General features: G+C 44.3%; 1 protein-coding gene across 4 annotated transcripts in view; it reads right to left on the reverse strand.

Annotated features, from left to right (window-relative positions):
• Positions 1-58: 58 nt before the first annotated feature.
• Positions 59-27,992, reverse strand: part of WRN (WRN RecQ like helicase) — a 28,046-nt gene continuing 112 nt past the window's right edge. The window contains exons 2-34 of one of the 4 annotated variants that reach the window (XM_054293015.1): positions 27,159-27,274; positions 26,091-26,236; positions 23,239-23,387; positions 21,304-21,453; positions 19,726-19,798; positions 18,719-18,827; positions 18,070-18,475; positions 17,847-17,927; positions 17,373-17,511; positions 16,554-16,629; positions 16,062-16,129; positions 15,789-15,897; positions 14,209-14,277; positions 13,628-13,710; positions 13,030-13,136; positions 12,144-12,331; positions 11,861-12,035; positions 11,160-11,341; positions 10,401-10,502; positions 9,947-10,039; positions 8,424-8,565; positions 7,495-7,668; positions 7,320-7,414; positions 6,987-7,062; positions 6,761-6,834; positions 5,919-5,997; positions 5,493-5,605; positions 5,203-5,317; positions 4,487-4,612; positions 3,475-3,637; positions 2,837-3,051; positions 1,072-1,212; positions 59-377 (exon numbers count right to left, since the gene is read on the reverse strand). In XM_054293015.1, coding sequence (XP_054148990.1) covers positions 255-377; positions 1,072-1,212; positions 2,837-3,051; positions 3,475-3,637; positions 4,487-4,612; positions 5,203-5,317; positions 5,493-5,605; positions 5,919-5,997; positions 6,761-6,834; positions 6,987-7,062; positions 7,320-7,414; positions 7,495-7,668; positions 8,424-8,565; positions 9,947-10,039; positions 10,401-10,502; positions 11,160-11,341; positions 11,861-12,035; positions 12,144-12,331; positions 13,030-13,136; positions 13,628-13,710; positions 14,209-14,277; positions 15,789-15,897; positions 16,062-16,129; positions 16,554-16,629; positions 17,373-17,511; positions 17,847-17,927; positions 18,070-18,475; positions 18,719-18,827; positions 19,726-19,798; positions 21,304-21,453; positions 23,239-23,387; positions 26,091-26,236; positions 27,159-27,274 — 4,257 coding nt within the window. In that variant the 3' untranslated portion in view covers positions 59-254. Of the gene's footprint in view, positions 378-1,071; positions 1,213-2,836; positions 3,052-3,474; positions 3,638-4,486; positions 4,613-5,202; positions 5,318-5,492; positions 5,606-5,918; positions 5,998-6,760; positions 6,835-6,986; positions 7,063-7,319; positions 7,415-7,494; positions 7,669-8,423; positions 8,566-9,946; positions 10,040-10,400; positions 10,503-11,159; positions 11,342-11,860; positions 12,039-12,143; positions 12,332-13,029; positions 13,137-13,627; positions 13,711-14,208; positions 14,278-15,788; positions 15,898-16,061; positions 16,130-16,553; positions 16,630-17,372; positions 17,512-17,846; positions 17,928-18,069; positions 18,476-18,718; positions 18,828-19,725; positions 19,799-21,303; positions 21,454-23,238; positions 23,388-26,090; positions 26,237-27,158; positions 27,275-27,992 lie in introns of those variants that run through there. The other 3 variants (XM_054293023.1, XM_054293005.1, XM_054293031.1) reach the window with 3 other exon arrangements.

Consider the following 27,992-nt stretch of genomic DNA (forward strand, 5'->3'; position numbering starts at 1 on the left):
CCCGCCCCCAGCTCCCACACACACGGACACATACACATGAAAAAACTCGGTTATTTATTCAAATCCTTTTATTAACATCCCGTTTCACACAGTGAAAAAAGTCTCAAAAGTGCTGCTTAAGGAAGAGAGGAGGCAGCAGCAGGAATAATGCAGAGCAGGGGCAATTAAAGCCCCTGTGAAGCAACAGTCTGTGCAGATAATGCTTGCAGTCATGGAAAAGACTAGTAAAAAACAGATCATCTTGATTTCCACATTCAACTGAAAATCCCTTTCTTGGTTTCTGTTTTGCATTTCTTGGTCTGGGTTACAGCTCCAGGTGTTGCTGCCGAGGTTCCAAACCATTCTGGCACCCTCCTCTTAGCAGGGGGATGCGAGCTCTGGAAGGAAACAGGCACAAATGTAGAAGGACACACAGCCACAGCCTGCCCCCACTGGCACAGCTCTATTGCTCTAATTCATGCTCAGCTGGAGCCACAAACTGACCAAACTGTTCATGAATATGCCCCACTTAAACCCAACACCTTATTCAAATACCTAAGGGATTAAGAACTAAACTGAGAATCAAGGCTGACGAAGATTTGCACTCACAGCAATACCCAGCTTCAAACTGAAACGAAGGGTTCAACAAGTGGTGCTGGTCAGGGACAGGAGCTCCCTTTTAAATAAGAACTCTTAATATCTGCTCATACAGCTTGTGTTCCTATAGACACCAGGGGAAAAACCCTTAATGTGATGGGCACAGCCTCACAGTACCCTGTACTTCAAAGGGAAAAAAGGAAACAAATGTCCTCTTAAAATGTTGGAAGCATCTGCCACAAGAGAGCTGACAAATGTACTGGGGGAAAAGTTTCTTGTAGCAGTCTATTGCTGTCCAGATGGGATATTAAGACACAGCAAGGACAATAAAAACAACATGGCACCATTGCCTCAGAGGGGTGTCAATGAGAGGAAAGGGCTGGCAAGCCAGGCCAGGGTTTTAGACAGTCTGGGAGCCAAACAGAAGCTGAGAATGGGGTTGTTGAAGATTCTCACCCCCATCAGCAGGTCTGGGCTGTGCTCCTGCCTTCTCACCTTGGGCTGAGAGTCTGCCAAGAGCTGCTCCTTCTGCTCAGGATGGAGGGCAGGCTGGTGGGAGGAGGCCACGGTGGTGGGCTTTGAGGGGCCTGCTGCCCCCCTGCTCCCTGCCTGGCTGCCATCCACACTCCCTGCAGCCTTCCAGGGAACAAAAGAAAGCACAAGGTTACCTGGGTCACAGTCCCTCATCAACAGCATGCCAGCACCTCTGCTTAGTGAGGGCACCACCTATTGCTTATTCATTTCACCATAATAAAATCTGAGCAAGTGAAGTTAGTGCATTTCAAACACACAGCAAAATTGTACTTGGCTTTTTTTTTAAGTGGAAAAAAATCACTTGCTCCATCCCTATGGCTCTGAAAACTTGAAATATTTACTTCTGCCTCCCAAATGTTGTATTTTGAAATGTGTTTTCACAGCTAAAGTGTCAGTTACAAACAGTACAGTGGGCACAGAGATATGAGCTCATGTTTTTTACACCATCCTGCTGGCCATAGGCTGCAGCAGTCACACTGACATTTTTGCATCAGCCACACATCCCTGTGTTACCAAAGCCCTCACTAATGGCAGTTTTACCACATGCTTTATTAGAGTGACAACATCTGTTTACCCAAGCTGAAGGCACCACATGCAGATGGGTTTTCCCTGCTCCTTCCCTGGCTGCTGGATTGATCCCACTCCCCTATAAAAGCAGCAGCAGTGTCAGGCCATTCAAACCCAAGAACACCCATTAAGAGATTTAGAATTGCTTAATACAGAGAATTATTAGCTATTCAGCATATTTTCTGAAGGAGAAGTAAATAAAGACTGGATTAGCTTTTGGATTTGCAGTCTGTTCCTTTGGATTACATTAATTTGATTACTAATAGCATGTCATTCCACTATTAGCTCCAGGAGCACAGAAAAGTGTGACAAGCTCAGGCAATTGCACTGTCAGGAGGTCAACTGCAGGAAAAAAAGGCTGTGACACAGATATTGTAGAAACAAAACAGCACTCAGGGAAGCAAGAAAAACCAATTTGGCAAAATGGCAGTGCTTGAAAAATTGTTTGAGCCAGTGTTTAAGAAATCAGCCCCAAGCCCTGTAAGGAGCAGACAAAATCCCAGCACAGGTAGCAGGATTTGGAATATGCTGTTTCTTTTTGCTATTGCCACCGGGTGCCACTCAGTGCAGGGTGTCCTTTGTACCAGGTGCTGAACTCAGACATGGGGTCAAAGGCCAGCAGAGGGCTGAGACTACTCTGGATTTTTTCAAACAGCAACAAAGAGCTCCTTATTTTCCAACACTGGTCCTCCAGGTGACACTTGTTATCAGGCTGTGCCCAGCAGTTTCAAGTAATCTAAGGACCCAATTCCTGGCTGGAATTGCCTCTGGCTTTTTCATCCTCTTAACCTTCCTGCCTAGTAGGAGAACCTCTTTGCCCACAGCCCAGTGCACAGAAAAAAAGCCAGGGCACAAGCTGGATTTGGCTGCTATGAAGGAACATGCACATCGCAATTTTCATACTGGGAAGAACTTGCAAGGTGTGTAATAAATCACAGCTAAGCTGCACAGCTCTGACTTCTTCCTAGGTCAACACTTATCCCAAGAGAATCCTCAGTTTCTGCTCTGAGCATTGCTCTGAGGAGGAGGCAGTTCTGTTCAAAACTGAGGGAGATATGGATTGGGAAGATGCTGGAAACACCAAAAACATTCTGTTAGTCTGTTCCTACACAGAAAACATGATTTTACAGAAGAACACTTACAATCTTCTTTTACTAACCTGTGTTTTATTCCACAATGCACCTTGCCTTCTTGCTTGATCTGCTCCTGTTTTTCCCTGCTGCCCTTCAGGCCACACCAACCTTCTTTTGAAGCCTAAGCCATCCTGAGATTTATTTCTATTCTCTTTCTCCAGTAGTACAATCATCATCTTGATCAGATACAGCTCAATATTGGCAGGAGTACGTTTTCTAATTTCTTGAAGTTTGGTAGTGTCTTGGAAAAAATAGAAATATAATGTTAATTCTTTAAGCTCAGTTTTCTTATATTGTACAATACATTTGTTGCACCTCATTAAAGCACGTAATGGATTAAGGCATAGAAAACGTAAGTAGGTGAAAATGCATGGGTTTGACTTGTGAGATCATGTGATAAATTCCCACTGTGTTTTCTGAGGATGCCAATACTTACAGCAATACTTTGTCAGTTTTTTCCCCAAAAACATTTCAGTAAACACAGATTTAAGAGGGATGTCTCAAGAACTTACACACAACTGAGTCAAATGACTTGTAAAAGTCAGCCCCATTGTTATGGATCATGATGAAGTTACTTTACAACTGAACTTGAAAGGAAAGCAGTCTGCCCCAGCCTTCCAGGACTGCTGGGAGCAGCAGCTGCAGGTAGGTCAGTGATGCTCACCTGAGAGGATGGGTGGGCTGCAGATGATGTCCCTGATGAGGCTCTGCACGTCGGGGGTCAGACCCGCGCGCTCCACACTCACCGTGCGGCCCACGGCCAGCGCCTGGCACAGGTGGGTGCCAACCACTGCCAGGGGCAGAGATCTGCTCTCACTTATGGCCCTCTGGTGAAACAAAGGCACAGGGCATGCACAGGGCTCAGGTGTCAGTCCCAAAAAACAATCCAGAGTCGCCAGCACATGGTAGCACAACAAAGCTCCCCAAAACACTGCTTTATTCCTAATATCTACCTCATTTCTTATCCAGCTTGTCAAGTGCGTTTCTCCCTCAAAACTTCACAGCTTAAGTGCAACACTTCACCTGGAACTTAGCTGAGATGAAGGAGCTGTGGTGCACCTAACTTCTCAGGGGCCCACAAACACCACAACAAATTCCCCCTCATTTTCACAAGTTGGAGGAATTCTCCTCCTAAAGCATTTGCCTTGAAGCAAAGCATCTCAAACTTGATTGACCCAAACTTGATTTTCTCAAGGACAGGTCTCCAACTGGAATCTGGTACTCTTCAAAAAAGCACATTTCGACTTTCTACTTGTTTCTCCACAAGGAATACACACACTGTGCATTTCAGCAGGATTAGTGGATACAGCACATCAAGCTGCCCCTTAATAACTGTACAACTATTTCTTGTTAATTCATCTTTAGGTACACTTTTAACTCTGGGACCATCTGCCCCATACTCTTGGGACAGGCAAAGTAAAAGCCAAAGCAACTCAAGTTGCTTCCTGTGGAATTAAAAATTCACTGTATACCACTTCAGTTTTCCATACTACCACTTCAGAGATAAGTAAGAGCATCTGCCACTTCCCAGGAAAAACACTACCTCAGAGGTTTAAGCCAACCTATCCAGCACCATGCAGAGGATTTAAGAAAACTTGCACATCCCCCTCCTCTAGACAAAGCCTCTCTGCTGCCAGTTTTCAGCAAAGCAAAAGCTTCCACAGCCCAGAGCTTACCAGGGAGTAATTTTTCTCCTGGAACAAGGTATATGTGACCTCCTCTGAGGGAGAAAGGGCTCTAGCATGCTTCCAGGGAGATGCTTCTTTCTGAACCTTGGATTCAGCGGCGGGGAATGTGTCGGTCTGAGTGAGATAAAGCAGAATTAAATTAATTTTATCCCACTGACAACCCACTGATCACCCTCCCATTATCTGAAGTTATCTGACAAAGTAACCCTAACTAGAACCATTAATCTCTCTGGAGGTTGGTTTTGACTCCAACTCCATGTTCTTAAAAGTAAAGGGAGGGAACACTAAAGCAAGGAGGGAACACTAAAGCAAGGAGGGAATCCAGATGGACATCCACATGTTCCCATCTTACTAAAACCAGCATGGCATCATCCAAGGAACTTGGAAAAGAAAACCAGCCAGAATAAAGTGCCCAGGCCAACACATCATCTTAGGTATTCCTCATTCCATGTGAAACTATTTCACCAGAACAAACTGTGGCATTCAGTCTGCCTGGGACACTTCTCAATTTGAGCTCAATTTTCTCAAAACAGACATCCTGAAAGCAACTACAAAACTAGACATGCTTTTGATTCCTATTGCTAGATCAAAGCTTTTTTTTTTTTTGTGAAACAAAGACAACTCCATGGAGTTATCCAATAGCTGCAGAGCAAACTCCATCCTTAAGGTTCCTGCCAAGGAGAAGACACTTGATTTCATCATACCTGCAAACCATTTGCTTGGCAGAAGTCCTTAATCTCAGCCAGGAGAGGCATCAACATGGTGGACTTGGCTTCAGACACACCATCAATTTTCTTCAGGTTCTCGATGCTCGTAGGCCTGGTTTAGGATGAAGAACGCAGCAACATAAGGCAATCCCAAAATATTGCTGCCTTTTGGTAGCTGGAGGAGGCACTTCAGATGCCTCCATTCCCCCAAGAGAAGCAGCAAAGGGATTTGTGGCTTGGCTTGCAAGCTCCCCAGTTTGTACAACATGTCTGCGTGCTGGCTTTACCTTATCCGGGCCATCTCCACCAGGATCTTATTGGTTGCCAAGACAGCTGGAGGAATTTCCTTCTCATTAGCTACCTTCTGTCTAGCAGTCAGCAGCTTGCCATACAGAGCAGTCTGGGAAAGAAGGAAGGAGCCAAATTCTCAGGAAGCAGCTCTACATCACTTGTAAGTACAATTGTTACAAGAGCAGAAGTTATCCCCTCCCTGATCTTCCCAATAATACACAAAAACCCCACCATCCATTAACTCCTCCTTGTGTATTTCAGTCCTATTCTGGTAGTTCTGTTTAAAACAACCCAGTAATTTGAAGTAATTTCGTGGTTTTAAGTTAATTTTAAGTAATTTTGTTCTGCCCAAACACAGAACAACTGTGGTTTGCAGGCTGACTGCAATTCAGAGATATCCTCCCAGTCCCAGCAGAGCTTACCTCAAGCTCTTTTTCTCTGGATGAAGCACTTGGTTGTTGGGGCTTCAAAGGAGATTTCAGTGGTGAGCGCCCTGAAACACTACCAAAAAAAAATAAACCAAGTGTGAAGCAAGCCTTGCTTTAGATCACTTGAATCAAGGCCCAATTTATGTTGCCAGCTCTGCACCCAGGGCTGGCTGGGGTACAACCAGCAGTATCCAGACTCCCACTGAGTCCATGAGCTCAGGGACATGAACCCTTGACTGGACTGCCAGGATTACACTGCAACATCTGTCAGCACACAAGTTGGACTAAGAGACTCCTTCCCTAAGCACTGCAAAATAGCTTGGTTTTACAGATTTTAACTGTCCCTAAAATAATCAGTCTTCACATGGCTGCAGTGGCAACTATTCACCTAACTGATACAGCCTCTTCCTGTCATCTGCCAGCACCAGAATGGTGGCCTGAAGGAGGAATTCACTTAGAAACACAAGGTGCATTTAATCTGAAGCAGCACATGAGCCAGGAAAACAAATTACTTGGTCTGCATTTGCAAGAGGTTATTTGATTTCTTTTGACCTGAGGGAGCCTTGAGTTGGTCTCAGTCTTCTCCAGACCAGTGTGGAAAGGCAGAGCCCTCCATGCTCCTTGATGTTAACTGTGAAATCTTGTAAATACAATATATTTTGAAATGCAATAATGCAGTGTACAGCAAGTTTTAGGCACTTGTCTTTTTTTAATGCATTAAACGTTTCCACGCCCCTTGCACAGGAAAGTGCTCATTTTAATGATCCCCCAACAAGCAGTATCCCCATTCACACAGTCAAAACTAGGTAAGGCTGGTTTAATTCCAAATACTGTACCTGTTAACCATGCTAGCGTTTCTTGGAGGAGTTTGACCTTTTCTGTAACAGGAGAACATCTCATATAGAGATACCTATAAAAAAACAAAACAAGACAAATGCTGATTTACCATCTTTTCACTGAGTTTGCTGTTGATAAAAGTTAACTTGGGGTAAGCTGGGTTGGGTTTTTTTATAACATGGGCAGGGATGGATGACACAGCAGGAGGGTTGTACTGGTACAGACCTGCTTGCCTGGTGACTGTGCTGTTCCTTTTGTGCCAGGGGAGCGCTGCTTGGTGAGCAGAGGCGAACGCCTGCTGCTGTAATGCAATTAATTACATCTTAACTCCATTGTACAGTGAACAAAAAACAACATTCTGCTAAATAAACTGATTTCAAGTCGGTACAAGGATGCATTTGGCAAATCAAGTTATTGATTAATTATTAGAATTGTTATTCTGTGCAAAAAAACCAGAACACTGAGGATCTCAAAGCCTCCTCCTGTTCAACCCTGCCCTCTCCAAAAGCAGGGTTCAGAGACAGATCTGATTCAAGAGAACACATGTGCTATAATTACCTGGCAGAAGGTCTCTGCAGATTCAGGTCTTCACTGGACTGTAACAAAAGACTTGGATTTGGGGCAGATCCATCCTTGGACAGCCAATTCCTACTCTGGAGGAAACAAACCACACGGCTTAGCTGTGGGTTACTCAGGAAGAGCTCTCAGTGGGTTCTTTCACTACCACAAGTACCTTCTGGGTGAGCACACAAATGGTTGCAAACTTGTTGTTCTGGGCTGAAACCTCTTTGAGGAAGCCTTCCATGATGAGCTGCTGGCAGAGCAGTTTCCACCAGTTCTCTGGCCACTCTTTCCCACAGCCAAAGAGAGGGTGCCTGCGGTACCGCTCTGGCAAGCGCTGCGAGCACTGCAAGGTTGGAAAGATCCTGTCACATTTGGGCACTCCTTGCACAGGGAAACTTCAAATACAACCAGTAAACCAAAAGCCCAGCATGTGAGGAGCCTCCTCTGAGCTATTCCACTCCTAATCTACTCCCTGCCAAGGCTGTGGCAAGTTCATTTTTCCCTAGATGCACTTGTGTGACAACCAGCAGCTTAACTGCAATAAAAGGTTAAACAAGGAACATAACTCACCCTAACCTCCTCAGTTTGTAAGCATAAAAAATATTTTGTTCTTTTTCTAATTTATTTCCAGTGACTTTCTTGCTTAGCATTTCAAAACAATTAAAATTAAAGGTGTATGGAAGTTAGTTTATACTTATTCTGGTACACTACTTCAGTACTCAAAGTCAGACAGCAACACTAAGATACAATGGTAGCCATTCTTTGTTTTATTTAAACATAAGCCAACTAATTGAGCCAAATGTTTATCCTGAATTCTGAAAAGGCTGTTCTTTCAAGATAATCAAAATGATGCATTTTCACAAAAAATTAGAGGACAATCCCCTTGCTTGCTGCATGGGGAGTGGAGCTGAGCAGCTTCCCAAAGTCAAGACTACCTCTCTACAAAAACCTCCATCTCTCCAAGAAAAATGGTGCACACACATGGACATGCATGGATATCCACGTACTGATGGACAGATCAATTAGGAGGATCAATTAAATGAGGTTGTCACAGCCCCTCCCCTCAGAACACACACCAGGAGTTGCCCCATCACTTACAGACCCCCGAAGAAGCAGAATTGGCATTCTGGTCCCAAACTTCTCATCCAGGGCGCTCACTGCAGACAGCAGCTGGTGTGCTTGCTTCCCAAAGTCCTGCAATCCACCCTCAAAATCACTGGGGACTGCAAGGCAGGAGCCACTGCAAGGCACAAAAGAAGCCAGGCTTAGCACAAACAAACCAAGCCCCCTCTCCCTTGCTCCAAAATGCTGTCAACCCAGTGATTAAAGAAATAATTAAATGAAATAACAAGTGATTACTTGTACCTAGTCTCTAATGTCAGTCCATGTTCTATACATGTAAACACATTTAATGATTTGCATCAATGTAACTTCAAGACACATTTCTATTTCTATCCATGTAACTTCTCAGACACCTGCCCAACCCAACAGGAAGTTCTCCACCACACCTGCTGTTAAGAACATGGTCTCAGCAATTTTTGGAATTCAATATCAAAATACTTGCATTGGTTTGGGCATGCACAACATTTCTTCAACTGCACTTTAAAGCTTTTTCCTGTTTCTTTAAGAACATAAAGGAAAAACAAAACCAGGAGTAAAGAGCAGCCCCACTAAAGGCTAGGTAAGGTTTGTTAATAGGAAAAACAAAACCAGGAGTAAAGAAAGACATAACCCTTTAGTGGGATTGCTCTTTCTTACTGCCTGAAAGAACACACTGAAAAATTACTGGCACAAACCACTTCTAAGGAGAAAAAACAAGAATTACTTATTTCAAGTGATTTCAGTTCTGCAATACAAATTCACAACCTGGCTCTTTAGTAGCACTGCAAGGTGACTGCAAAGAGGGCAATTATGATCTTTTAAATTCTTTAACTCGGCTGTAGTAGAGGCCAGGCAAAGCTGTCCTAATCCTTGACATACAGAAATTCAGTAGCTAAACTGGTAACACTTCTCCAGAAAGCAGCACAGCCTAACACCTCACCTGGGATCAGAAAGCATCAGGCTAACAGCCAGAGCAAGGAATGCTTCACTGTAACTTCAGGGAAAGCTTTATTGTAACTACAGAAGGAGGTGACAAATGTGTTTCTGCTCATGCCTCCCTGACTATCAGCCTCCTGAGTCCCCCTCAGCACATCCATGAGATTATTAGCAAGGTTAAAAGAGCACATGTCAGCACAGGAGAACAGCTCCCCAGACACTGGGGCAATTTAGCCTTAGACACCTGGTACCACACACCATTTGCAAGTGTTGTCCTTTGGGATTAATTACCTAACAGGCCTTAAACTGATGAACAGAAGTGGTTTTCACTGAGTGGTGCTCTAATCCCCTTTTAGGAACTGCGACCCTGCTCTGCTTCCAGGCCTTCTCACAGCCTCACTTGGAGCTTATCACAGTTTGCTTGACTCACTGGAAAAAGGTTAGGGAGATGCCCAAAAAAAAACCCGAGGCTGAGCAGCTGCCAGATCAGATGTGTGAGAGTCAATTCTTTTAGATAATTTGCCTTCTAAGTCAGGCTGAGAGAGCATAACCTCCAGGACCAGCCTTGAGGGAAGAAAGCTTACCTGGACCTGCAATTATCACAGCATTCTTCTGTGCCCATGATGCCAGAGGAAACCTTCCGGAGTTGTCTGTCTTCAAAATGAGACAGGATGATTCTACCCAAGGGAACAAAAAGAATTCAATAGAAGACCAAGAATTTACACATAAAATTTATTGCAGAAAATGGAGTCAAAATCAGCATCATTAATTAATTCACTGGGGAACCAATTATTTAGCCCTAATTCCTCTAAAGAAAAAGTCTTTTTTTAAAAAAAGCAAACAAGGAAATGTATAAATGTGCTGAAGGATGTACTTTTGATACTGCTTATTAATACAGAATAGAATGTTCTGTGCTTGTGGAACACATTGTGAGCCTGAGCTGCCTTCTGGCTACAGCCCCCAGCTGTGCCTGAGCCCCAGCAGCTCTCAGCAAAGCTGCCTGCAGTGACACAGCACTAAATAGCTGCCAGCACTCACTTCCTCCTGCAGCCATTGGACACCAGGTACTTCTCCATCTTGGCCAACATCTTCAGCTTGTACAGCCGGAACGCCTCATCACGGATCTCACCCAGGAGGCGTCTGAGGCAGGAGCAAAAAATGTACAGCCTTAAGTGCTGACCACTGTTAACACATCAAAAATGAAACATGCCAGACAATACCCTCCAATTCACCAGGATGGCCCAGAAAAAGTATCCTGCTAAAACCAGACCCAAGCAGCCTGCCTGCTTCTGCACCATGGGGGATACTCAGGAGAGCACTTCATTCATATTCTTCCCAACATTATCCCAAAGAGGACAGAACAGCAGAGAGACACAGAGGTTCTTCCAAGCCTATGGGCTACTGTCACAGCCATATTTTCTGAAAAATGCCTTTGCCCAGGATTTTCTCCTGGGAAGCTGAGAAGTCTCAGAGAAAAAGGAAAACAAGTTCTTATCTCATTTGCTTCTCCTGTGTTGTACTCACATGTGGAATGTGTCTGGAGATTATTTCACTGGTTTCATATGATTTGACTTATTGGCCAATCAGGGTCAAGCTGCCTTGATTGGCCAAGGCAGAACACTGCCTTAGCACAGCATTCTTCAATATGAGTATCATAAAATAATGAATTAGCCTTCTGAGAACACAGAGTCAGATCCATCATTCCTTCCTTTGTCGGGGCACCCCACAAACACAACACGCTACTGAAGTGCAGTGAGCCATGGCCAAAGGGCCTGAGGAGGGAGGGCAGGGCTGTACCTGTTGGAGGCCAGGTCAGTGGCAGCCCAGAGGACGTGGCAAGCAGCAGGGAGGCCGTCATGCCCGGCCCTGCCCATCTCCTGGTAGTAGGACTCCATCTCCTTGGGGGCGCCATAGTGGATCACCAGCCGGATGTCGGCCTTGTTGATGCCCATCCCAAAGGCCACCGTGGCCACAACGCACTGCAAAACAGCAGCCACGTGCCAAAAAACAGGCCTGGCTTACTTCACACACGCTTGGGAATCTTCATCAAAATCCAGCCTGAACTACACCAGCTTCGTGCCCACACCCTCTGGCCAGGGCACAGCCATAGGATTGTAACCGTGAGAGGGATGATGTCCTTTGGCAAATACAGGAGTGTTTTCAAGAAGCTGTTTTCGACAGGCACAAAACAGGTCATGAAAAGGAACACAAGGAGTCCCAGGATATCTCTGCTGCCCAGGAAAAAAGCAGCTCATAGAAGCTGTGCTCTTGTTCCAGCTATCACCATTTTCCCTCGATACCACATATCTTTAAGGGAATTACTACAGAAATTCAAAAGATAAGCCTGGAATCTTGTTCCTGACAGCACGGACCAGCACCTTCTTCACCCAGAACTGCAGAGAGAGGACATGGCTAACACAGGTTGATATTCCAAAATTTTCTTCCACCAAAAACTCTGCAGTTCTAAACAGGACTCAAGAGACTTATTTCCTCCATACCTGAATTTCATCCCTCATGAACTGGTGGTGAGTGTCCCTCCTCTGCTTGTTCCCCATCCCAGCATGGTAGGTACCACAGGTCACATTGAGTTTTTTCAGTGCACACACCACCTGCTCAGTGGCCTTTCTTGTAGGGCAGTAGATGATAGTGGGGCCTTCAAACTCATACTCAGAACTGCTGAAAGTATCAACAACATCATGTAAAGACACAAAACAAAAAAATGCCACCTGCCTGTAAAAAAAACCCATACCTGAGGGATCAAAACCAGGCTTAAATCCTTACCTTCCTTTCCTAGTCAGGAACTGCTTCAAATCCCTATAGATGTCTCCACTTTGCTGTCCAACCTCCAGGTACAGGTTAGGTCTGTCAAAGCTGGTGCAGGTGACCTGGGGATTCCTCAGGTCCAGGCATTTCACTATGTCCTCTCTGATCGAGGGACTCGCAGTTGCAGTCAATGCAATAATGGGGATCTGCAAAGAGATGTACAATAATATTCATGACCTCTCACTGAGCATTTTTTACAACAAAAACCTCAAGAGTCTACTAATTCAGAACCTAAACAGGCACTTTAATGTGTTTATCATTGGATAAATTCAGTCATTTTAAAAAATATAGTTAATACTGAGCTTCTTGAGCATTTTAGACTGAAGCTTTTGAGAGAGCAGACAGGAGCACAACACTTGAAACGCAAAGTTTTATTCTGAATGCATCTTCCACCAGACCACAGTATTTCACTGCTGTGATTAGCTAAATTTAGGGAATATAGGATGACTCTGACAATAAAAGCATGTTAAGTTCAGGTCTAAATTTCTGAGCTTATGCAGTAAGTGCCTGAGGAGTGTCCAGAAATCAGTGGCATGCTCCTACCAGCCACTTGGTCAGGTAAAATAAAATCCTTCAATATGAAACCAGGGGCTTAGGGACATCATCTTCCTCGGCATAGGAATTCAAAACAATTTAAATTTCTTAAGTTTTGGTAGTCCAAGTTTAGAACACCCTTTGTTTAAACACTGGGAAAGCCTACAAAGCCCAATCACTGAAAGGGATGCTCCAATTCCCAACCAGCATGGTCAGTACACCCAGAGCACAACATGAAAAGGCTGGTGTTTCCAAACTACTACCCAAAACCCTCTTCTTGCATCAGAAACCCAACTCAGGCAAACCTCACCCAGGGCAGAGTCTTCTTTAACAAGCCCAAACTTCTGAAGGAGCTCCTGAAGTCATGGCCCCACTCAGAGATGCAGTGAGCTTCATCCACAGCTATGAGGGTGATACCTGGAAGACACAAAACCACAGCAAGCTCCAGCTTTCCTGAGAAACCACCAGCAGGGCCTGGGTTTTATTCCTAGAATGCTTTCTGCTGCACCATCTTTAGGGTCTTCCTCATAAAAAAGGCCCAGGAGCTTTTACAGTCTCCCCCCCGCCCCCCCCCCACAATCTAAGCTCCATTCATCCAACATCTCTCATATGCCTCAAAATCTCAAGTTAGCTCCAACAGGAGCTTTTCCCACTCACTGCTTCTCAATCAGTCACCAGTAAGAATTCCAGATGTCACTTGTTGTATTTCCTGGATTGTAACACAAAGCCTGATGGTCTCAGACAAACTCATATGATTCTTTTTTCATCTTGTGTGATGAATGGGAATGAATGGTGTCACTACTCTCACCAAGAAATGGGTGAAAAGTCTCCAATTACCAAAAAGGCTTAAACATAATGATCAATTTAAGCTGCCTGGCAACTCACCCACAATCTTACCTTCAACTTACCAACAGTTTGGTCAAGGTCCTGAAGTAATTCTAAGTTCCCTGAGCAAAACTCTGGAGTCATGTATATGACCCTGTACTGACCCCTGAAAGATCAGAAAAAATACACTGACACAGAAGAATCCAGACAATTCAATAAAATCATGATGGCACTGAAAAACAATGATAACAACAGATTTCTGATGGCAAACAAGAGGAATTGAGTGAAGTCCACAGAAAACATTCCAGAACCACAGGAAAGCAAGGCATTGCAGGAAAAGTAAAATCAGATTTGCCAGCCATTGGAATAAGAAGGGACTGTTGTGGTGCTGACAGATACAGGCCTAAAACCTGACTAAAATCAGGTATAAATCAGAATACAGCAGAGTCACTAAATTCCATTTCCCCAGCCAAAAGGCACTGGAGGGTGGCTGTAGCCTCCCACACTCTCAGCCTGGGGGAATGTAAACAATATCCTGAGTGCCAGGTCCCAGGGCTGGGCCAGAAGCAGGAGTTTCAGTGGTGATGGAGCAGGGAGACATCTCGCCCCCCTCAGCAGCCCTTTGTCACAGCCCAGAGTACCAGAAAGCTTGGCTCAAACTCACCCTCTGATAGAATCCTTGACCTGTTTTGACTGAACTGAACCAAGGAAACAAGCTGGAATCCCTGTCATTCTGCAGAAATAAAAAAGCACAGTCATGAACAGACTCCCTTTCCAAGCTTTAGCTTCCAGCCTGTGCCAGCATTTCTAAAGGAAGTTCAAGCTGTGAGGTCAGACACTGCTTTCTTCAAGGATCTTTGTGTGAAACACCTTTTGAAAAAGCAGGAGTGGTGCATGGCTCTTCCTGCCACCCAAATGCTCTTGCACTTCCCCTCCACAAGACACACACTGGATTAATAGGAATCAGAGAAAGGAAAACCATTTTCCCTGCACAAGTTCACAATTAAAACATGCAAAAGAATATGCTAAATCTATTTTCTTCAACTCTTCACTGCAGCAGCTCATCACATTTGGATATAAGCCTAGCTAGCCCACAGTTTTTTACCGTGTTCCGTCTTTTGTGAGCTACTGATGCTGCATCTGCTTGTTTTAAATCAGGTGGCTGCTTTTTAATGACATAATAAATACCAGCCCAACTGATTGATATTTCACCTCTTAGCTTGGTGATTTGCTGCATTGTCTCATAGCCCTTGGTTTCCACAGCTGCTCAGTCCAAACTGCAGCCAGACTGACAGAAAAACTGCTGCAGTTTGTACAAATTCAGTCTCCTCAGCCTTCAAAATGAATTAAGGCAGTGAATAAACCCTTTCCACAGAGGAAAACAGTGGAAAAGTCACAGAGACACCCTGCTGAGCAATAATCAAAGAGCTTAGGCCGTCCAGCCATTCATCTGCACACAGTCACAACATGCAGCAGAAAATGCCACATGTCACTGGTGTGCTTCACTTCAAAGCACCTTCATATCCCCTCTAACACAAAAAACTCCTTTTCCCAAGCTGGACAAAGCAGGAATGAACCACACAACTCAGCATGAGTCCCACAGCTCAGTGCAAAAGTGTGAGAAGTGAATGGCTCTTACAATAGGAAGTGAATACATGTGGAGAAAGCATTATCAGGTATTAAAAATCAAAGAGATTTATCTTGACAACACACCTAGAACCACTCATGTCAGAGTGATTTGGCATCACCCACAAGTTCCCCCCTCAGATCTCTGAAGAAGTGAAGAGGTCAGGTGTTGGGAGACCTACTACACTGTCCCTCTTGAAAGCCTGTGCTGCAGCTTTGATCTGGAATGCCAACAGCTCCCAGCTATACTGGGTTCAGATGTCACCCCTCTGACCCAAAGCAAACCCTGACATGAGTCTGACAGCCTCAAACAGCTCCCCCACCACTCTGGTCTGACATAAAAACCCTGTGAATCCAGAAATAAGTGTCTTCAGAAACCTCTCAGCAGCATCCATCCTTTGCAAGCTCAGCCTCTGGTTCACCCATGTGGCAAACCCAGGGATGTGAGACTGCCGACAGTCACACAAGGGCTGTGTGTGCTCCCTGAGACACACAAGCCCTGCAGCTGACACCCCAAGAGCCTGCTGCAAATGAAACACCCAGCAAGGGCACAGGCAGCATCCCTGTGTGCCCAGGGGGCAGCCAGCAGCAGCCTGGCCCTGCTACCATGTCACTCACGTCAGCTGCAGCACCTGGTCCTCCATCAGGGAGATAAGAGGGCAGATGACAATTCCTGTTTGTCCAGTGTAAACAGGAGGAAACTGGAAGCACAAGCTTTTTCCATAGCCTGAGAGGGGAAAAAAAAAGCAGCAGAAGTGAGACACCATGCTTTCTATGCACCTACAACAGACAATTCTGACACTCCAAAAAACCCAGCCATGTTTGTTGTACTGCTGTTCCCCAAAAAGGGAATGACTTTCTATTGTTTCTTAGGATGCAGCGGTAACTCACCAGTTGCCATGACAACAAGATTATCTCTTCTGTCTTCCAAAAGAGAATTGATCACTTTCCACTGGACCCTTGGAATTAAGCAAAGGGGAATACTTGATTTTGGCCACCACAGATAACAAGTGAATTGTATGGAACTGCATATTTTGCTGGACTGTGGGCTAAAGGGACCCTTGGGGCTGCCTCAGAGTGGTGTCCTTGCACACTGCAGCCACTCTGACACCCCAAGTACTGCAGGCAGGGCCCAAGTGGGGATCTCTAACAGGACTCAGGCAGGCAGCACTTGAAGCAGGAGATCACTGATCTCAAATAACACCTGCGGTTTTCACAGCATTTGTGGATCACTTATCTCCAATTCAAGAGAGTGTGAAAAAGACCTGGATTTGTTCGTTGCCATTTTTTTCAAGTGAATGGTAATAAAAACATCATCCAGGTTGGAGGAAGGGCAGGAACACCTACCCCAGGAGTGTCCATTTCAACAGAGAACACACTCACGGTTTAAAAGAAGAATGCCCAAAATAAGTCTTGAGACACATGATGTGGCTTTCTGCAGGCTCTGGTAGCAGTGGATCTTTAGTGGGAGAGAGAAGAAAACACTCTTTTAGGATTGAATTTTAAAAAGATAAAGCACTGTCTCCACAAGCAACAGTCTGCTCATGCTTTGTCATGCCCAGGGGTTAGAATTTGGGCAATTCCAGTGAAAAGAGAGATCTCAAACTCTAGATATTTTCAGGCTGGAATGAAGGATTAAAAAAAGCAAGGAGGCTCCCCAGAGACCCTGCATGAGGAGAACATATGGCTTGATTAATGAGATAAAGCAATAGGACTGCAATGCATAACTGCATCATCTGGAACAGGATCACCCTTACAAGTCAGCTCCTCCTCACATTTCAGCTGCTTTTCCCCATTTCATTTGTTTCCACAGGGACAACCCCAAAGCAAGTCAAAATCACCCCCAAGGCAGAATTTCTTCACAATTCTGTCATTCAGCAGCAACAGAAGAGCACAGGCAGACGGGAGGTGTCACCTCCCCTGTGCTGTTTCTGAGCAGGTCCCCCACACCCCCAGGTCAGTTTTACTCCATGAAGCAGACATCAGCTGACCAAGGCAGAACTTCACTCTCTCCTGCCAAGCACACCTTTGTATTTCAATCTTCACACAGTCCAAACTCCCCTTAGAAATCCAGGCAAGCTTCACCTTCCCATTTTGAGAAACCCATCCCTAAAAGTCACTGTGCTTCCAAGGCTGCTTCTACAGACAGTGGTTTTTAAAACAATGATTTCACCATGCAATAATACTTTTAAAAAACCATACCCAAATATTCCTCCTCCTCTTCCTCAACGCCTTCATCTTCATCACCATCTGGTGCTACATCCACTTCAGGAGTTTTCCTGGCTTTACTGGACTCTCCTTCAGGTAGAACTCCTTCACAATCATCTACATCTTTTAGAGACTGAGCATTTAAGAAGAAAAGTTATTTTGGAGCAGGGAAGGGTAGATAAAACACCTCTCTCAAGTAAAAAGATACGGGAACCAATTTTTAATCCAGTTATACCAACTTCAATCTAGCAGGCAGATCAAGTCCAAGCTGGTGGAGTAAGGATGACACAGGAGGCAAATGGTACTCCAGTCTAACCCCAGCAAATTGAATTCTTTAGGTATTCCTGTGTTTATTCTGTCCCTCTTCTGCAAGCAGCACCTTTCTGCTTCATATTCCCTCCCATTAACTGCACTCCCAGAGCAGCATAATTATAAACAAAATTTTAAAATAAACCCTCTGGCACTCACTTTGAGCATCTCCATTTCCAGCTCTTCATCACTCTCAATGACACAGGACACATTTTGTTCATTGTCTGTGGAACACGCCTCCTACAAAATCAACACAATTCTCTTAGGAGCAAAGTAATTTCTGAAAATTCAAGATAATTAAGCTCAACATTCAGCTCTGAGGCCTGTCCATTAAAAACAAAACATCTGATAGAAATATTTGGAGTTAAGGAGTGTTCATTACCTCGGGTGCAGCTTCACTTCCCAATTCCTTGGCAGCCTGACATTCCAAGACCTGCAGCTCTTGCTCAGTAATGTCCAGGGACATGAAGTCATCCCTGTCCTCTCTGTCTGTGACCCTGGCTGCTGGAGCCCCACTTTCCAGAGCAGTGTTACCTCTCCGTGCCTCCTCCCCACTCATTTCTTCCTCCCAGAGGACAGCCAGGGTAGCATCAGAGCAGATGTTGAGGTCACCTTCAGGCTGCTCAGCACATTCTGCTTTCTGTGCTTTGACACTTGCTGACTTGGCTTCCCAATGTGTTCTGTTTGCACCACAGCTCCTCTCCAGCCCAGAAGGAGAACCTGAGCAAAGCAGGGTGGCTTTCAAGGCACTGATGTTCCCTGATATCTCTGCTAGTATTTCTGTAGCCCTACGAGGTAAAAATCAAAGAACAAATCAGAAACAAAACTCAGCCAAGTTCAGGGTCAAATCCCTTGCAGTCAGACCAGTGAAAACACATATTCCTACATATAAAAAAAATGCATTTTCCTGGAAAACAACAAACAGGTAACAGATGCCCGTTCAAAGACATGTAACTTTGTTCTATGGGACCTGGGGGATCAAAAACAAAAGACTGATTGTGGAGCTAGAGACAAGTCAGCACAAAACTGACCTCTGCAAGTTCTCCAGTTGTCCAGAAGAGTCAGGGATGTGAGAAGCTAGGTCTGTTATCTCTGCAGCCAGGGAAGCCAAGTGCTTCTTCACACCCTCAGATGTGGCATCTGTAACAAGCGCAACAACTGGTTATTTTGTAATAATTAATTTGTAATAACATCACTATGTCAAGAACTCCAGCGACTGCATCCCTACAGCATTTGCAGCTGGTAAAACAGCATTTCCCCGGGCTTAAAAAAAATCAAGCACAGAGAATCAGGCCAAGCTTCTAAGTATTCCAGCATTGCATCTCTTCCATCACACAAGCTCAGGGAAAACCGGTACACAACGGGAACAAAGCAATCCCTCCAGCTCCTGGAAAAGAGCTGCTAACACAGACATAAAACAAGGCCAAATCCTGCACCTCAGATCAAGGGGACAGCACTGCCACTGCTCCTTTTGGCAAGAAATTAAAACTGAGCCAAAACAAAAAGGAAACTATCCCCTCACCACCTCTTTTTCAGCCTTAAGCTAACTGTAGTTTTTTATGAAACACAAAACACTAAGATTTTAAAATCGTCTCTAGTCAAGTAAATAATGTTAAGCTGCTCTGAAACATTTAAGTCCTATTGATATGCCTCAATAAAAACATTACTTCCCAACATGGTTTCTTTTGTGGCCCTATTTCATGTTAAATTAGGTATCTGTCCCTGCATCAGCAGCACTGAAATTAACTTACTGAAGTGTTTCCATAAACAAACTGGAATGACAGCAGGAATTCTTCCCATCCCTGTGTACAGCAGAGACAAACACAATCACCCCGAGAGCATCTTCCCACATCCTATGGAAAACAGGCACAGAGTAGGGGTACCCTGGGCATCCAAGGCCTCTTGCTCCCTCTGCAAGTCATGTGGAATCACCAAGAAGCCAAACAAACCTGGCACTATTTTAATATATATATGACTTCCCTGCTGGGAAATGGAATATGCAATTGCACATGGGATAAATTCCTTATGGACAACTTACCTTTGCTCATGCTACACAATTTCAGGTCACTCTTATTCATGTTTTTCAGTTTTTCATAAACAATGTAGCCAGCCTAGGAGGGAAAAGAAACTATTGGTACTCTGTACTCCTGAGAGAAAAAACAATAAAAAAAATTCATCAGGAGTTAATCAGGCAAATCATGGCAGCAATGCAGTGTGACCAGCAGAAACCCAAACTGGAATATGGGTCCCATCATACTAATTACCACCCTGACTCCACTGTCCATCAGGACCAGGTTACATGCTACAGAATGCTGCACTAAGGGCCAAGTGCTGACTTGGGACTCCCTCTGAAATGGATCCTCTTACACAGATCCCAGAGTGGGTCATCTCAGCTGCTGGCTGCACACAGAAAGCTCCCAGTGCTCAGCTCCCAGGGCCACCATCTGCTCACCTCATTCAGATTTCATGCCCTACTCCAGGAGAAGAGCTACAAACACACCAAGATGGATTCAGTGTGTTTAGTATTTCCCTAGGTATGAATAATGAGTTGTAACAGAAAAACACAGCCTAAAGCCAGCAATGTGCTAATTAGGCTACATGTGTTGAAAAAGAAACAAGTTACTCCCTAATGTTTTCCTGGGAGGCTCCAAAAGGCAGGTCAGGTGAACAGAGCAAAGTGGGAAAGATGCACTGCCTTGGAAAAAATGGCTACAAAGGATGAACCAGGCACAAAAAAATTTGAAATCTTTTCCAGACTGTTAAAGATCTTGACAGAGGCTAAACCCCACATGGCAGAACTTTTAACTGAACTAGAAATCAGAAAAGAAACCACTGTCCCACTTCCCTTCCTCCAAGCCTAGAAATATGAGACTAAAAGGATTTTTTCCCTTGATTTTCTCCCAGGAAGCAGGTGGCACCTGGTAGCATATTGGCAAAACCCTTCAGAGAACTGCAGATAAACCAAAATTCATCCAAATGACTGAAAAAAACAGGGACTTCTGGAGAAGCACAAAACTCATATGCAACTAAACTCTCCCTGACAATCCAGATTGTGGCTCTCCTGTATTAGCCATCAGTGAAGGCTGTGTTTCTTCCAAGTTTTGAATTTCACCTCCCATACTGTATTTAACAAAGTTTGGGTTAATTAGCAGCTAAGAAACATGACAAAACCAGAAGGAAATGGATCCAGAAGTGGTAACAAGGGACTAAAGAAATAGCCAGCAGCTAGGAGCACACAGGAGAAGGAATTCAGTTCCAGAGGCTGGAATGCAGATCCCCTGCGGTACATACACAGGCATCTGTGGCTGCATAGAGCTTCTGCTCCTTGTTGAGTGCAAACTTCTCCCAGTTGCTGCAACTCTCCCTGACAATCCATATTGTGGTTCCCCTGTATTACCCACCAGTGAAGGCTGTGTTTCTTGCAAATTTTGAATTTCACCTTCCATACTGTATCTAACAAGGTTTGGGTTAAGTAGCAGCTAACAAAGATGACAAAACCAGAAGGAAACACATCCAGAAGTTCTAACAAGGGACTAAAGAAATAGCCAGCAGCTAGGAGCACAGTGGAGAAGGGATTCACTCCCTTCTGAGGAGGCTGGAATGCTGGGGTACATACATAGGCATCTGTGGCTGCATAGAGCTTCTGCTCCTCCTTGAGTGGAAACTCGTCCCAGTTGCTGCAGCGGACGGACGGATCCTTCAGCAGCTGCCTGCCAAAAAGGTGCTTCACCAGGCCATTCAGGCTCCACGTCTCCTTACACTTCAGCTGGGGAAAGGAACCCAAACAAAACACCAAAAGCAGAGGATATGTTTATAAAGGAAAGGACCTGCACCTCCCCGAGAAGAGCAAAGCATACTCAATCCCTTGTTAGCAGCAAAGAGCTCTGGGTTAGTCAAAGCATACTTAGTTTTTCAAAGCAGTGCTGTCACAACAAAAATATGAGGCATCTGCACAAAACAGCCTCTGGGTTGATAAAATAAAAGCCCTGGACTTAAACAGCACCCCTTCTCTCCTCCAGGATTTACCTGCGACTTGCCTTTCTAATTAGAAAAACCCAGCATCCGGCAACAGGGATTTACCTAATAAAACCACAGGAATATTAAAGCCTGCCTGTGTGTGGTGGACATCTTCTGTCAGGCTGAAGCCAAGCACAAAGCAGAAAAGCACAGCTCTAGCCCAGTACTCCCAGGCCTCCAAAAGCCATCCCAGAATGTGCTGCCTCCAAGTGCCTTTGCAATCCCTTGTCAGCCACAGTGGCCGCACCCTGCTGTCCCCAGAGCCAGCCTGGGAAATTCTGCTGTGGTGCCCAAGGATCCAGGCCTCATGGGCACAGTCTGCTGCTATTCTAGCCTGGAAAATGTGCCCAACTGTGGAGCTGAACAGCAGCAGTGCAGCATTAGCAGCTCACTGCCTGGAGTCTGGTATTAAAAAAACCCTCCCAACTGTTCTTTTTAGGTTCCCCCACCCCTTCCCCTCCCATTGTGCCATTATATATAACCCTGCTCTCCTGTTCTCTTTCAAGTTTATTTTTGGTTTGTTTTCTCTTCAGCAGAAGCTGCTATCAGAGATCACATTGCTCATCTTCATAAGAAATTATCCTGAGTCAAAAGACAGAATTAAAAAAAAAAAAAACCAAAAAACAAAAGGGGTGACTGAGGAAACTCCAAGTTGGAGAAGTAACAGCTCCTCTTGTTGCTTGGGCAAAACAGTTAATTTGTATCATTTCCAGCCCCAACTCCACAGGGGCTCCTAGGGAAAGGACTGAGCTGCACCACAGAAGGAATGAGAAATATGTGGAGAGACCAAGCACAGGTAAGGTGCACACAGAAAGAAAAGCTTTAAGGGATGTGCTAGAAATCAGAAAGATTTGGAAAGCAATGAACCTTGGGCTCCCTTCCTTAAAAGACGGCACAGGTGGCCCTGCATCAAACCATCTCTGACACAGAACTGAAATTCAGGGCATGCCAAAGGCAACTTGAAAACAGCAGCTCAGCAGGTGCTGGAAGCAGCACCCACACCAGAGCTGAGGGGACACCAGCCTGAGAATCACAGGAATGCAGATATTCCTATAGAAAATCCATTTCCAGACTGTGTTGCAGAAACACCTCTGCAGGGAGGGCTTCAAGGAAGACCTTGAGCCTCCCTCCAAGAAGCAGGGCTGCCTCCTTGTAGCCTGTTGATGAGGCTCAGCCACTGCTGGGACAATGCCACCACTGCCAGCACGACAAGCTGGCCATTGCCATCACCAAAAATTAAAGGAAAAGCACCTGCAGCTGAATTCAAAAAGTACCTCTTGTAAACACTTGAGCAGACCTGAGAGGAGACAGATGTTGATTAAAAACTGGATCACTGGAAGACAGTAGTTAGTTCTGCAAGCTTTGAGAGGTGTTTTTAAGCAGTTTCTAAATAAGTTAAAATAGATCTCTGCTTTACTCCACAGAACAGGTTTGCTGTTGGAATTGAACTCCAACCAAGACAAGGAAGCCTTCCTTTGCACAGCAGCACCATAACAAGATTCCCTCCCACAACAAAAAGGTTTTAGAGTTTTACTTTGTCATTAGCAATGTCAGCCAGCTCCACAAAGCTCTTCAGTTTGATCTCAAAGTCACTCATCAGCTTCCATTGATCTCCCTCAATTCCTACGCCAACCTTTTTAATTGTTTCATCTTCGAGCAGCCTTTTGAGTCCCTTGGGAAAACCTAAAATAGATTAAGCCCAAACATGAGAAACTAAATACTGGAAGATGTCAGAAAGTCTAATGGAAATTAAAAAATCCAAGCAAAAACACCATCTGCAAAACCCTGGGCTTCTAAAGAAAAAGCCACCAAAGTTCCTCTGTTTATTTGATTTCTCCCTGGAATGACTTGAAAATTTCAGCTGGTTGTGATGGGTCATCTGCAGACAAGCAAGAAGGAAATACCTGAAATACACAAATCATCCTGCACCTATCTGGAAACAAACCAAGTAAAAAAACCCAAAACATAATTGGTCTTTCTGATTGTTAAATCACGCAACAAAAACCAACCCCACACTGGAAAAGACACTAACTCTCAAAACTCAGTGTTCATTGCATAAAATCAAGCATTATTTTACTATTTTCCCCATGATGTCCTCACAGTTTTTGCTATTTCCCATTTCTGGGCAAGAGTTGAAACCATAAGCATGGGAAATCCCCAGCAGCACAGATTTTCTGAAGACAAACTCACAGCTAAGGCTGGGCTGCTCCAACAACAGCATTTGGAAAACAGAACCCACCAACCAGCTGCTGTGCCAAGCCCAAACATGCCAGACCTGACAGCAAGCAAAAACCCACAGTGTTCAAAGACACACACAGATACTCAGTTTTATATTTTGATTTCTCCCAAACTGATGGCACAGCAAACCTGGATCAAAGGGTATTTTCAAGCTTACAGAGCTGAATTAAAGAAGGCAGCTTTCTCATCTCTTTCTGCAGGAAGAACAGCCCCAGACACTTCATCCTTGAACAATAACAGCCTTTTACTCCCCTGTGTGTTTGCTCCCATTTAAAATTCAGAACATCTTATTTAGAGCCATACCTTCAGGACCCCACAGCTGGATACCCTGAATTAGTCTCAAAAGTGCAAATCTAGTACCTGCAAACACAGAGAGCTGCACAGGCACACAGTGCTCACCTGCCTTGGCTCTCATTGCAAACACCACCTCTTCCCAGCCCTGCAGTATGCATTTATGTACTTCAACAAACACTTGGCACCACTGATTTTATTTGTGCACAATTGCCTCTGCCCTTTGCTGGCTGCCACTCTACATTTGCAGCCATAGCCAATTTCCTGTGCACTGGAAAATTGCAGATCCACCCCAAAGCTTTAAAAAAATAACTGGTAAAACCCCCCAGACAGCAGCAAGCTGGTGCTGTGAGAGGCAGACGAATTACAGCATTCCCAAAGCACGCGAGCCATGGGAAAAGATGGAAAACCCTCCACAAATAAAGAGAATTCAACCAAATACAAGCCTGCATATGTACAAGGGGTTTTCACCTAAGGGAATCATCACTACAACCCTCCAGGATGGGCACTCCCCAGTCAATGAGTCCTGCCCCATTTCCTAGAAAAGAGAATTTTCTGGTTTTTTGTTAGTCAAAGTTGAAGACTGTGCAAAAGCCACAATCTGAGAAAACAGACCACAATTTGAGAAATCTGTAAGGAAATTTTTTAAAAAACACTAAAAAATGGAAAATGATGAACAGTCTTCCTATTAAATAAATAAACATGGTTTTGCCATTTATGCACAGTCCAATAAGGCCCAATTCCTACTGCAGGAGAAAGCTTTTTTGCTAGGACTTGCTGTGTTTTCTTCTGGTTTGGCCAGATTTCTGCAGATCACATATATTGCCATAAAAGCAGAAATTGGCTCTGGTCCCTGCCCAAGTCACTCAGTTCAAAGTGCATCCTCCACTGGCAAGAGGAGGCACTTTGAAAAACCATCCAGAGGGAAACTTCCCCTTTTGCTGTACCACAGCAGCCGCACAAACATCTCCCCTGCCAGAAGCAGAAGCATTGCAGCTCTTTATGGCTATTGTTCCCTCAGCTTCCTCTCCTCACATCATTTTCCTTTGTGCTCTCCAGCCTCCCCGATGGAAGAGCCTCCAGCAATTAAATTTTCCACCCCATTTGCTCTAAATGACAAAGGATTGAACACCAACATTAAAATTATCACTATTACACCTCAGCATGAGTCCCCCAGGGAAATCAGAAACCTCTCCCAGGCATATTTTTAATCTAACATTTTAAACCAAAGGTTATAAAATTGCCATCTCCCTCCCTTACCCCTATTTTCCCTATTTGGAAGCTTTTATTCGCATCCATAATGAATTCAGCCTCTGCTAAGCACACCCCTTTCTCTCCCCACAGCTGCATCACACCAGGTACCCAGGACTCTTTCCCAAAGCTGATGTGACACAATGCAGGAATTGGGAACAAAGAGCACAACAGCCATCATTTCTGAGGCTCCTTGTTGAAGCCAAATGAAAAAAAAAAAAAAAAACCAAACAAAACCAAAAATACCAAAACACAATAAAACCCACAGCCTGTTCTATTTAGGTTCACTGTTTATTTTGGCACTAAACAGGAAATTCATTAAAGGAGTAGAGAATTAAATTTTTAAAACTGTAATAAAACATTCCCATGTAGAAAAATAATCAGAACCCACACCCTGTTTTCAAGCACATCCAAGATTGTCTTAATATACAGGCATCACTCAATGAATAAATCCCTTTATTTTAGGTGGGAAAGGGGAGGAAAAGGGTGGGTTTTTACTGTCCCATGTGGTAGGATATGTCAGCCATTGCTCAAGGCTTCAGTTCAGAGATAACCAGGAGAAGCAGAGAGCAGTTCATGCCCCAAATAAGAGAGGAAGCACAGTACCTGCCATGGAGGAGACATGGAACAAGTAGCACCTGTCCTCAGCCACACACATCTGGATTACAGCTGTTCTGGCCATCTTGCCCTTGGTGTAGGATGGGGGCCACTCGATGTCAAAGCCCACAGCAGCCCCCTCTGACAGGCTCTGCCTGGAAAGGAGCAGATATTCCCACATTTACCTGCTGCTCCAACACCTGCCACTGACAGCAGAGGTTGTGTGACACCCCTGTGTCACACCTGCAGGGCACAGAAACCACCCCACAGCTCTGAGCACTTGGTGTTGACCCACAGAGCCCCTGAAATGCTGCAAAACCCTGCAGATGTGCCTGCAAACACAAATACACATTGTTAAAAACAGCTGCAGGTGGTGAGTGCAGAGAAGGACACTCAGCAATTACCAGCACATCAAAATTAAACTGATTTCCTACCTGATTTCCTTTCCAGTCAAATCAGAGCAGGGCAATGGGAAATGAAACAAGCTCAGATCACCTTTCCCACACCACTCCCTTCTTCCCTGGACTCCCAAATTTCCCACCTCTTCCCCCTCAGCACCACAACAGGGACAGAACATTTAATCCCCACTACTACAACTTGGCCACAAAGGCCTCAAGGACAGGCAGAGGAAAAAAGGAATAGTTTTTATTCCTGTAAAGGGTTCACCCTAGGATCCCTTGAAAGACAGTCCTTTATTAATCCCACAGCACTGGAAGTGTTGCACACAACTTTTTTCCCCCAGCATCATGAGCTGTGCTACACAAAAAAAGGGGGAAATAATAATGTACTTGCACCACAAATTTACTGTATTTTCTTTACACATACACTCCCAATTAATGGATTAATTAGGAACTAACACTCGTCCATGAAGCCAGTGAAGCACATGGAATTACCCATCCTGTGAAAGGCACTCAGTCTGCACTGGAGCCCTCACAGCCTCTGCTCTGAGGAACAGAAAGGCTCAGCAATCTCCCACCAACAAGGCCAAATGGCAAACTATCCCCAAGAGCTGAGCCCCTTCCAAAAACACAGGAGCAGTCAAGGGAAAGATGGAAAAAACTGAGTGTGAGCTGTTACCTGATATCTTCTGAGAGGAGGGAACAGTCACTGGCTTCATAGCTATAAACAACAGAGCCAGAGAACTCCAAGAAAGGCAGCCCATCCTCCAGAACACTCCTCTGGGCACCAGGCTTCTGAGAAAGCAAATTTGGGAGACTGGTTACCTACCACTCCCCTCCTCACTAGGGACAACCATCCCAGCCAGGCTCACACAGCCCCATCATCAAATCATTTGGGTTCCTATCCCATCTTCCCTAGTGAACAACAAGTCAAAATTACTGTTGTTTCACCTGATAACTTTTAATAAACACCTACTAATCAGCTAATCATTTACTCCCACTTGGTGGAATAAAAACTGCTGAACTGCACCTTCTGCTCTCCCCCTCCGTCATTAATGAATTAATTATCTAACTACTGATAATTAATTAATATATTAATTATCAACAGTTAGATAATTAATTATCTAACTAAATAATTATTTCTTTACTAATATTACATATTTACTAATATAATACAAATTTTATCTATTCTATTTTATACTTACATTGCATATAAAATTATATAAAATTTTATATATGATATTTATTTAATAATATAAACAAATTATATCTATTTAAATATTTATATTATATATAAATGTTATATATTTACTAACTAATTATCTAACTAAATAATTATATATTTTATACCACTTGGTGTAATAAAAGCTGCTGAACTGCACCCTCTGCTCTCCCCCTCTCTCATTAATTAATTAATTACCTAATTGTTAAGCTGTTTCAGAGATGGTCCCTCCTCATGGGCATTTTTACACTGAACATTCACACATTCTCCAGAGCTGGGTTGCTCTGCAGT

Source organism: Melozone crissalis, unplaced genomic scaffold, assembly GCF_028551555.1.
Source record: "Melozone crissalis strain CALT ecotype California unplaced genomic scaffold, PUWL_Pcris_2 ptg000006l_1, whole genome shotgun sequence".
NCBI classification, from domain to species: Eukaryota; Metazoa; Chordata; class Aves; order Passeriformes; family Passerellidae; genus Melozone; species Melozone crissalis.